The sequence below is a fragment of the Fusarium musae genome, chromosome 4 (assembly GCF_019915245.1).
Source record: "Fusarium musae strain F31 chromosome 4, whole genome shotgun sequence".
NCBI classification, from domain to species: domain Eukaryota; kingdom Fungi; phylum Ascomycota; class Sordariomycetes; order Hypocreales; family Nectriaceae; genus Fusarium; species Fusarium musae.
The window spans coordinates 240,444-252,967 of record NC_058390.1 but is presented as its reverse complement, the minus strand read 5'-3'; the positions used below and the strand labels follow the sequence as shown (position 1 = coordinate 252,967).

The 12,524-nt window shown below is 30.8% G+C and overlaps 1 protein-coding gene across 1 annotated transcript; it reads right to left on the bottom strand.

Annotated features, from left to right (window-relative positions):
* Positions 1-8,704: 8,704 nt before the first annotated feature.
* J7337_005030 (uncharacterized protein) lies at positions 8,705-11,561 on the bottom strand (the record flags this gene model as incomplete). Its single annotated transcript, XM_044822714.1, has 4 exons — positions 8,705-10,312; positions 10,360-10,643; positions 10,698-10,818; positions 10,875-11,561. 4 exons carry the CDS (start codon positions 11,559-11,561, stop codon positions 8,705-8,707), a joined length of 2,700 nt encoding a protein of 899 aa, XP_044681205.1.
* Between the last annotated feature and the right edge of the window lie 963 nt (positions 11,562-12,524).

Here is a 12,524-nt window from a genome sequence, read left to right as displayed (position 1 = left end):
TATAAGCTAATATAAGCTTTATACTTTTATTATATATAGTATTATAAGTAAGTTAGGCTATTAGGAGTTTTTTAACTTAATTATTTTATTTATAATTAATATAATACTGTAAGTACTGTTTAAGTACTTGATTTATTTATTTAGTTTATCTATTAACTTGTAGTTAAAAAGCAGTCATAAGCTAATAGTTTAGTCTAAGTTATATTATAAGTAATTACTAAAAATTTACTATAAATATAAGTCTTTTATTAAAAAGGATCTCTATAAGTAACTTATATATACTAATAATATATTAATAAAAGATATAAAAAAGTTCTTCTATATTTATAAATTCCCTATATAGTAAGTAGTATAAGAATTTTATAAATTAATTAACTATAACTATAATACTATTATAGAAGATTTTAGTTAAGGGTTTTTCTAATAAGGGTAATTTTATAATAAAGTCTATTATAATTAAGTCTTAAAGTTATTATAATACTAGTAAGGGTTATAATTATCTATAAGGTTTATATTTCTATACTTTTATTTTAGTATATAAGTTATATTATTTAATAATATATTTAATATTTTTTCTTTTTACTTTATACCTTTATTTTTATAGTCTTTTTATTATTTTATTAATACCTTAATATTTATATAAAGGATATAAATAAAATTTATAAAAGAAGTTATATTCTTATTTTAATATTATACTTATTTTATAGATATGTTATTTTAGGTAATATATTTTATAGTACCTTTAGTTATTAGTTTTTCCTAGCTAGTCTCTAGAGTAGTTATTATAGATATAAAGCTAGAATTATTAGTTATTAAGCTTATTTTAGTATTTAATAATTTAGTATAAGTATTTAATATATTCTTTTAATATCTTATTTAAGATATAGGGTTTATTATAAATAAAGGGTATATAGTATTATCTTTTAATCCCTTCTTATTAGTTTACTCCTTTTTTCTATTTATATTTATTTATTACTAGGTTAAATTTTTATTTTTAGTATTTATTAAGTTTATCTAGGTATATTAACTAATTACTGCTATTAATAGCTATTTATATAATAGTTTTTATAGGTTATATAAACTAATATTCTTTTTATTTATTAAGTTCTAAGAGCTGCTCTTTTATTTTAATAGTACTTATATTAAGGTCTATTCTTTAGCTAATAGTATCTATATATTTATTATTAGTGCCTTTATAGTATACTATTATAAAGTTAAATTTATATAGGTATTTAGCATAATATAGTTATTATTAATTTAACTTTTAAGTTATTATAAAGTAAGCTATATTTTTATAGTTAGTAAATACCTTTACTAAGTACTTACTTCCTTTAAGGTAATATTAGAACTCCTTAAAGCAGTTAATAATAGCTAGGAATTCTTTATTATAAATAAAGTAATTAAGTTCTACTCTATATATCTTATAAAAATAAAAAGTAATTAAATATAATATATTATTATTATTATATTATTTAATCTATTTCCCTAAAGTAAAGTTAAAAGTATTAGTTTTAAGTTTAACTTACTATTTTAGGTTAAATATAACTAAAACTAGTTTACTAGTAATAGCTAGCTTAAGCTATTTAAAAGCTTTTTAAGCTTTATTATTCTATTTAAAGGTTTAGTCCTTTTTAATAATCTTTATAAGTAATATAATAATTTTACTAAAATCTTTAATAAATTATTAGTAGTAGTTTATAAATCCTAAAAAGGATTAAGTTTCTTTTATTAAAGTAGGCGTTTTTTATTTAGTAACTACTATAATTTTTTATTTATTTATTTTAATTTTATTATATAAGATTTTATATCTTAAGTATATTACTTATAACTAATAGAAATAACTTTTTATAGGTTTAATAAGTATATTAGTATTTTATAGTACTTTTAAGACCTTATAGATATATTCTATATATTTCTTTTTTATATTAAAGAAAATAAGGATATTATCTAGGTAGTAAACTATAAAGATATTAAGATATCTTTAAAGTATATTTATAATTATATATTAAAATACTATAGGTATATTAGTTAAGCTAAAAGGTATTACTAGGTATTTAAATAGTTTATATTTTATCCTAAAAGCTATTTTCTATTTATTACTTTCTTTAATTTAAATAAGGTTATATATAGATTTAAAATTAAAAGCTATAAACTATTTCTTACTAAATAGTTAATTTTTAAATTTAGTAATAAGTAATAATAGTATTCTATCCTTATTAGTAATCTTATTAAGCTATTAGTAATTTACTATAAGTTAGAGTTTATTTATATTAGGTTTTAGTATAAATATAACTAGGTATCTTACTAAGGATTTTAATAGTTTAATATACCCTTTTTATAGTATATTATTTAATTATTCCTTAAGTATATTAAGCTTATCTTAAAATAGGTTATAGATAGGGAAGAATTTCAGGTTTTTACTATCCTTTAATATAATCTTAATATTATAGTCTATATATTAAGGTAACTTAATATTAAGTTCTTTTTAAAATAGTTTCTTATAAATATAATACTAAATAAGTATATTCTTAAGTTATTTATTAAATTCCTTTTTAGCAATTTATTTTATTTCTTAAAGATTATAATCTAGTTATCTAAACTATCTTTTAAGAGTTATTATTATTTATTTAATATATTTTATTTTACTTTTATAATACTTATATTATATTTCTTTTAAGATAAGTAATAATTTATTACTTTTAACTTTACTACTTTCTTTAATTAAAGTTTAAGATCTTATATTATTATTATTTAAATTATTTTTATTATTTAAAAGGTAATCTTTATAGGTTACCTAGCTAGTTCTTTAGTTAAATTATAAGTTATAGTGTTTTAGCTATAGATATTTAAGTATTAGGTTATATCTGCTAATAAGAATAATATTAAAGTTAATTCCTTAATTTTTTCTATTTATAAATACCTTAAGGTAATTAATCTCTTAAATTATTTATTTATTATTATAATTATAGGTTCCTCCTTTTTTATTAATTACTATATATAATTTTTCTTTATCTTTTTATAATAGCTTAAGATTATTTACTATATTAAAGGAAATATAGTTTATATTAGCTTTACTATTTATAAATATGCTTAGCTATTTACCTTTAATTTTAACTTTTAGTTTAAAGTAGGTCTATTAACTATTCTTTATAGTTATTTTTAAAGCTTTTATAAGGAGTTTATTTCCTCTTACTCTATTACTTATCTAGCACTTTATTATAAATAGTAATAGTCTTTTCCTATCTAGAGGTAATTATAGCTATATTTACTATTATAGTAATTAATATTATTTAGGTATTAGTAAGTTAGTTTATTTTAATATTTAGCTTCTATTTATTTAATTTATTTATTTAATATAATATCTTTATTAATTAGTTATATTAATTTTTTTTTATCTAAAGTTTTACTTTATACTTCTTCTAATTAGTTAATTTTTATAATAGTTTTATAAAGTTCTTTATTTAAGGTTTTTTCTTTATAGTCTTTTTTATTATAAACTTTTAATCTTTATTAGGCTATATAATATAAGTTTTAGATATAGTTTAAAGCTTATTTTCTTACTTTAATATTTACTATAAGTTTTACTACTTAAGTCTTTTTATACCTTTTAGTAAGTTAGTATCTTAAGGTATTAATAATTAAGTAGGGTCTCTATTCCTTATATTCTTTAGTCTATATTAGAAAATAGTTATTTATTTCTTTATTTTATTTATATTATTAGTAATAGTATTATATACAGGATATCTATAATATCTGCTAATAGTTAGGATAGTCTAGGTACCTTTAAAGGTCTACCTTAATCTAGATTTATTTTTCTAGAGTAATTAGATTTTTTACTTTATCCTTTATATATAACTAAATATAGATATTATTATCTTATTTTATAATAGCTTTTTATTTTATAAGTTTAATATATTTAAGTGCCTTACTATACTATATATAGTTTCCTTTTTTATTATATTATAGTTTAATATTTATATTTTAAATAGTATAGTCTATTTATTTTTTAATTTTTATAGCTTTTAGGTCTTAGATTATTTTTAAAGCTAATATATAGTTTAGATTATTAAAATATTAATTTAGTTATTTTAAGATAGTTCTGATTAGGATCTTGTTTACTGCTAAATATAGATTATATTAGATAGTGCTTTCTTGTATTTTTATAGGTACTCTGAATTTTAATATATTAGGTTTATTATCTAGGTTAGGGTTAACTTCTTTTCCTTTTAAGTTTAATATCTTTATCTTATTTTACTTTTCTTTTTTATTATTTTTATTATTTACTTTCTTTTTTTTTAAATTCTAGATTTTCTTATTTCTTTATATTATATTCTTTTTTCTTAATTTTCCTTTTTTCTAGTATCTAAGTTATATATTATAAATTAACTAGTAAATAGCTTAATTTAGGTTATTACTTTTTTATAATATCTAGGTAGTATTATTTATATATCTATTATTTATTAAAAAATAGGTTATATATAGTAATACCTAGGTTCAGGTTTTATATATAGGGTATTCTTTATATATTATATCTATCTTTTCTTATTATATTAATAAAGCAGGTTACTATTTATAATTCTTCCTTTTTATTAATACTATTAATATATTTCTTACCTTTAAGTATAGGTTAGTATTTCTAGTTAATCTTAACAGGGTTCTTATATTCTTAATTATAGTATCCCTTCTTATTACAGTTCTAGTAAGTAATCTTAGATTTATCTTTTTTAATTACCTTAATAGTTATAGGCTTTAACTCAGTTCTATATAAGGTATTATAGTTTTATTATCTCCTTTAGTTAGTATTATAGTAAGGTTTATTTCCTTATTATTTTTAATTACTTTAATTATTATAGATTTTCTATTAAAATTATATATTATTAATATAAATAGCTTATTTAATATAGTTAACTAGTATTTTAGGTCTTTCTTTTTTATAAAGTTTTACTTAAATAGATTCCTTAAGTCTATTAAAGAATAATAATATAAGCAGATCCTAATCCTATCTTAGCTTAATAGTAAGTTAAAAAAACTTAATTCTATACTTAAATACTAACTTAATTTATTTAAAAATCTTAATTTTTTATTTTACCTAGCTTTTCTTATTAACTAATCTAAAAGCCTATTATAACACCTCTTTAAAGGCTAGGTAGCTTTTATAGATCTAGAATATTTATAATAGTAGTTTATATTCTAGTTTAGTAATTATATCCTCTAATATAAGTTAAAATTATTAAGCTATATTCCCCTTAAGTTATCTTAAGGTATATATAATTCTATTACTATTTTTATTAAACTAGTTTAGAAAGTAGCTTATAAAGGCTTAATACTAAGTAAAGAATATAAATAGTTTTATTAGGTTTTTATTAAAAGGTTTAGGTATATTAAGTTTAAGGATTTTACTTACTTCCTTACTACTAGTAGTAGTAATAGTAAGTTAATATATTTCCTAAATAGTATTTTACTAATTAATAGCCTGCTAGGCCTATAACTAGGTTACCTTAATAAGTACTTATTAAAGATTATCTATTTTAATATTTATATTAGTTATTTACTAATATAACTATTTAATATTAGAGTTAATACTACTATTAAAGTTATTATCTATATTTATATCCTATAAGGTAAAAGTATTATTATTAGGTATAGTATATTACTAGGCAGAGTTAATATTAATAGCTATTATATTTATATTACTTAGTATTATATAATACAGTTTAAATAAAAGCTATTAATATATAATAGTTAGGTCTAATTATATTAAACTAAGCTATACTTAGGTTTATTATTAGCAGATTATATAAGATATAATACTAAGCTTATTAAAATATTATATTTCTTAATAGTAGATTTAATATATATTAAGTTTAATTAATATAAAGAAGTTTTATTAATAGCTAGTAAGCTAGAATATATAGAAATGCTAAATAAGTATCTTTATATACTAGTTATTATAATATATTAGTATATTAAGGTTTAAGGACTAAGATATTTAAATATTAGTTTTAGACTGTAATAGTAGATCCTTAGTCTTAGTATAATTAATATATCTGTTATAGATTAAGATAGAAGTTATTAGTCCTTAATAATTAGTAAGAAAATTATAGATAATATGTAATATAACTGCTAGGGTTGTAATATATATATAATACCTTATATATAATATATTAAAAAATAAGTATTATATTATATTATTTTAATTATATAAGACCTTATTAGCTATATCTTATATATTACTATAAAAATATTTTAATATTTTAATAAAATAAGCTATTTATTAAAAGTAAATTTATTAACTTAAAATAATACTTTTAAAATAACTTTTATTATATTTATATAATAAATAATTAGTAAATAATTTTAATTATTTTTTTACTTTTTAATATATTTTATATTATATAATATTATAAACTTATTTTAAAAGCTATAGTTAAATATTAATAATAAAAATAATTATAAAAGACTTTTTAAAAATATTTTAAAAAATAATATTAAAAATATTATTTTTATAAGCTTTATTTATTTTACTTATAATACTTATAAAAATAATTATAAAAATTAAAGTAATTAAAAAATAATTTTTTAATATAATTTAAAAATATTATTAAATAATAAAATAATAATAATTAATAAAGTAAATTAAAATTAAGTTTAAGTATATTATATAATAGATTTATAAAAAAAAGTATATTTCTTTTATTTCTTTTAATAATAAGTTAAATAATAAGTAATAACTATATTAATTAAAAAGTTATAAATTAAGTAAGAAAAGTTAAATAAGCTAGTAATATTAAGTAAAAAAGCTTATTTATTAAAGATTTAGTTATAATTAGGACTAGGTTTTTAGTTAAATAAAGCTTTATTAAATAAGTTATAAAGGTTTTAAATACTAAGGAGATAGTGTCAAAGATAAAGCATGAATATTGTGGTCTGTATAACTTACTCGTAGTGTGAATCGCAGCGAAAGAGACCAGCATTTGATCCAGTCCGACCTGCTCTGGGGTTCTAAGCTCCTCAGGTAAATGACGGAGAAGCCACAGAATAAAGGTGCCTCGCCCTTTAGTCCGATCCGCATCTATTCTATGCTGCTGTCCATCCTCTTCCAATACCTGGTGGATCAAAGGGGCCATTATCTCCGCTGCGAAGCGTAGATGTCTTCGCACCGAACGAACGCTGGGTAGGAACGGGCCGATAATTGGCCTCAGCACAGGGATCCAGGTATGGAGCTGATCACGAATTGAAATGCATTGAACAGTATAGCCTATGGAGGCTTGTAGCCAGCCTTCATCGCGACACAAGGGCAGACCTACAAATGCTCTACCACTTAGGAGCCCCACGGTCGTTAGCATCATCCCGTAAAGAGGGACAGATGACCAATCGCTTGTCCTGGGCCACTTCTCAGAGGCATATGCCAGCTCATTCTGGAGCTCCAGTATAATGTTTGGCATATTGCGGGTTAAGTCCTGACGAATGGTGGCGGGAATCTCAGGTTTGATGGTAGTGATGTGGGTGTACTTTTCCTGGAACTTGTCTTCATGCTCTGCAATGATGGAAATGCATTCGTTTGGCATGTTGTGGATTTCATGAAAGACAGACATTGGTAATATGAGAAGTGGTGGGCGTGATCCAGCCAGGACGAAGGGCGAGTCACGGTACTGTGTGATTTAGAGACGGGCGAAGGTGAAAGTGAGAAGACTTACCTTTTACATTCCCTGGATGAGGTTTTCCTCCAATGACAGTGCATGAGGATCGCCAACCACGGGGTATGGGAGAATTCGCTCATTGAAGAACTGCCGGCAAATCCACCACGCAAAAGCTAGCAGTCCTGTAGCGCCCCAAACAACCGCGGACGCTACGAGAATACGTAAGACGCGTGAGCCAGCGATATCCAGCATCTCACGTATCGTCATGAGAGAAATCATCATAGTGCGATTGAATCTAAGGATAGGCTGGAAGGAGCTTCAGTGGCCGAATGGTTAGTAAGGGGCGGTCTTGTTCCTCTATCGAAGAGATTCGACTTTAACCTAGATACTGTGGCATTTTTTACACGTCACCCGGCCGCGTCACGCGTGAACAAAAGTTCCATGCGTGGGGAATCACATTCAGCCGCTTTAGCGGCAAGGAGAACATGCGGTCTTGTAATGATAGGGCCTGGGTTGAATACGAAAGGCTGGACGTGCGTATAGTGGCTCGGAGACGGGCTGCAGAAGCTCGCAAGATATCAGAATATGCAGGTGATGTGATTCCTGGGTTTACCATCGGGCTTTCCGAGTGTGACCATACCTTATGCATAAGAGGACACGGCTCGAATACGCGACCCTACACCACGGACGCACAAGGCATGAACATAGGAGATATGGGTAAGGATGCCATGCGAGCAAAAAGGTGGGGTGGAGATGGCGAGAGATTTTATTGCAGCACAGTAGCAGCAGCAGAGAGATGCAGATGCAGATGCAGATGCAACGAAACTTAGATTGGGACAGTGGTGCATGGAGGTCAGGTTAAATTCACTAAATTACTAAAGGCACAATGTCTTGTAGAATGCTAAACCTCTTTGTGAGAGGTTGAATTACATATTCGAGGCTCCAGATGAGTCACATGAGAAAGGCCTGGTGGGTTTACAATCTGGTTGGAACTAACCACTAGAATGACATCAAGTAAACTCAAGTCAACTACATAGCAAAACCACCTGCCCTCTTTTCTTCGTTTACTTCATGCTACTAGAAAGGTCCTTGATCACATAAAGTTGGTCATAGAAATCCGTGACATCACAAAACAGCTTCACAATCTTAAGCTTTCTCTCCTCCTTAGAACCCGCACAATCTCCTGCATCATCCCGAGACTGTCTTTCCAAAGCCTCCAAAGCACGATCAAGACAATCTTGCTCATACTTACCTATCTGCGAAAGTCTCTTCTTCCTGTCGTCAAGACTCTGTGTCGTTCCATTGCATAGTGCGAACTCGGGGAAGTGCATCGAGTTCACATTGTGCTCAGCGTTATCGCGAGCTATGGACCCAAAGTCGTTGTAAATACGACACATATTTGTAGCATGACGCATGACAGAAGAAATGAGATATTTCTGAGCAACAGAGGGAAATGCGTCTCTGCCTTGGAACAGATTCGCTGACATTAGACAGTTGGAGAAGGCGAATGAGTATGCGCAAGCAACATGACTGCCTCCTGTGCTGTTCACCCATTTGAAGTAAGATTGCTCTGGGGAAGAGAAAACATCGCTAGAGGGTAGCTTGGAGAAGCGACTATTGTCCTCTATCTGTGTGACATGGGCGTGCATGAACGTTCTGAACTCCTGGCGAAGAGTGTTTTGATCGGAAGAGCTAGACCTCGATACATCTCTGTGGTTGAGGACGCTATGGGTGAAGCGCGTGAGGGTATCCTCAACCTGTGCAATATCGAGTGACTCGTGCCTATGGCCATTTCCATTGTGCTCAATACCATTGGCCCTGGCCGACTTTATCCTGATGTTGTCTATGATGTTGTCTATGGTCTGGCGAAGCAGAGAGATGTCACCCAACGTCGGCCCAGCAACAGCTTCCATGTACTCATCAATCTGATAGCCGAGGAGAGACAGGTACATCATGTCGTAGAGCCACCTATTGGATGGGAATGTGCGGGCTCTGTTGTTGCATCCAATCCAGGTAAAGGGAATGATGCTCAGATATTTGTCCTCGCCGATCTCGATCTTGTCCCTCGGGAAGATCTCAACGCGTTGGGCTTGTAGAAGGGGTACAAAGAACGAAGACTCGATGATTGATGCCCTGAGTTCCCACTCATCCAGCGGTGAGAACAAAGCGGTCTTGCGTACAAGCCTCATGTACTGTTCCAACTCGGGTGATGGAACTGCAGAGGTAAGGCTATGACCAGCAGTGGCGATGGGCACATCTAGACTTGCTGACCTCAGAGCGGCTAGCTTGTACGCTTCAGCAACAAACCCAACCTCATATGCAGTCTTAGACGTCCAAGTGAGGTCCTGGGAGTGACGACTGCGGGACTTGAGCCACGAGACACCGCGGTCGATGGAACTCTGTAGCTTGTCCATCATATTGGTGAAGAAGCAAACATGGCGTGCCTGTGCAAGGGCAAGAATGGCGTAGCAGGTTTGCTCACGGTATCCTCTCCAAGATCCGTCATCGTCTTGGATGAGGACGATACGTAGGACAGCCTGGAAAAGTGATAGGCCAATCTTGCACTTGAGCTTCTCATCAAATAGACTGGCAAGCTCATTGCCATCAATGAGCTGGAGTAGTTCTGTGAAAGCTTCAACCAGAAGCATAGTAGGATATAGATGGCTCAGGTTCTGTGAGTGTTAGTAGGTGCTTCTCATAGGTGCGAGGCTGAACCTACCCATTTGTCTTTGACATGATTGTCGCTGTCCCACCACCATTGGCAGATGAACAACGTGGTCTTCAAGATTCGGAGATGGTATTTAGGTAGCTCGGGCTGCTTCAAGAGACACAGTAACACATGGAGGTTAGAAGTCAAGCTGGGGTCACGTTCTGATCCAAATGTAGTGAAGTGCTCTTTGCCCTCAAAGACCTTGATCATGGTATCAGGGCTGGAAGGATGATCGACGAGGCTCAACGCGAGAAGAGCTTTTGCCGTGTCATCGACATCAGCGGTATGGGGCGCTATATCATAGGTCAGTCTCTATGATTAGTCAATGAAATGGTGGGAATCCTGACCAAAGCCAATTACCCCATTCTCATCCCTTAATGCGTCGATGAGTATAGTTGATAAGCCGCGCAAGCCATCACAATCGATTTGATTCACGGTGAAGCCACCCTTCAGGAGAGTAGCTATGATCTACATCCAAGGTTAGTTGATTACTAGGAAGTGGTAGGCTGTGCAGCATCACTCACCCAGCTACACTCGAAATGAGTTGTCGGAAAGGTCCCAGAGATACCACCATCTCCATGGCCAGCACCATTCTTTAGAACATGCCTCAGATAGTTTTCAGCTTCGTCATCCCACTTACTTGCACCAATGAGATAAGAAGCTGTGGAAGATGGTGAGGCCATCATAGATCCATGATACAGATGGTGGGAAAGACGATCAAAGTCAAGCTTCTTCCCAAGAAAGGCTTCCAGAGAGTGAAGTACTGAAGACGGCTTGCCGTACACTTTCTCCAAGTCAAAGTGGCCAATCTTCTCTTGATGCAAACTGTCCAAGACATTTCTGCAAGGGAACTCAAATGGTGCCACGCCGAGTTCTTTCTCAAGCATGGAGAGTAAAGCTGGGACAATAAGCTCGACTCCAATGTGATTGGTTTCCTCAACGTCATGCCAGACAGCTAGCTGTCGCTTCAGAGAGGCAACTCCCCGCTCGATCCTGAGATCAATCTCGTCTGGTGAGATGTCTAGTATCTGCAAAGGTTCTTCTACATGTGACAAGAGAGCAAGAACAGCCGAGGCAGTGTCTAGAATGCCAGCAGTCTGGGTCGTTGGGAGATAACCCCAACTACCATCAGCGGCCTGAGTCTTGAGGAGAGAGTGGAAGCACTCGGGAAACAGCCAATGCTTGACATTGTCTGTCGTCTTGGGTATCATGGCTACCCAGGCAGTGTCATATACCTGGGGGCTGGTGGAACACAGGCCGTAATAGCTATGATGACTCTTGAAGGCCCGGTCCAGCAGAGACCTTGCTGCTGAAACCAAGTCATTATCTGACCTGATGTTTTTCGGGGAACCGTCCTGGGTTTTGCCTCTTGTACAAGTTAGAAGAGTTATTAAGTAAAGGAGTTTTCGATACATACGACATCTTATGTTGCTATGTCAGATCACTGCAGAGATAAAGCTCGAGTGTGCCTTGACGAGAGAACAAAGTAGCCTTTATGTCTGCTCTATGGATTATCATCAATGTCTCTCGTACAACTTTACATTCATCGAGGATACGAGAACTAGTAGAAAGGTATGGGTATGCCTCCGCTACCCAAGAGTTGACGGAGGAACTCATCAAACTCTATCTTTCCCCCATTAGGGTTGCAAAGGGGATATGCAGAATGGAACCCGTTTGCGAGCGCCCGGACCCGTCGAATAAGTCATCTTGCAGCCATGAGATGTATGCCAATGGCCATACCCCAGGGGTGATAAGAACTCTGCGAGGTGTAGCTTTAAGTGATACCCCTGTTGACTGGGAGAGTATCTATGCATATGCACGCAGAAGTTCCCGTTGCCCTAGAGGAGTGGTGAGGAGAGAGATAATAGCTTAAGTCCGTTCAATCTAAATAGTGTTTAAGTCCGCTCACTCGGACTTATGGACAAATCCGGGACATCAATGAAATTGACATGATGCAGCGAATGTACCGTGGTTATGCATGCGAGCTTTGAGGGTGGGGATCCAGCATGCAGTTCTGACACATGCGGACGCGGAATAGAATGGTCATGGAGGAGAACGGAACTTGCCCAGTCTTGGGCATCGGGATATCTCTGTCTTTCCTTGGCCTCAATAGAACAACTATGCGCATGAAATCTTTCACCCTCATGTTGTTCTTCAATATTGAGTCCCCTTCA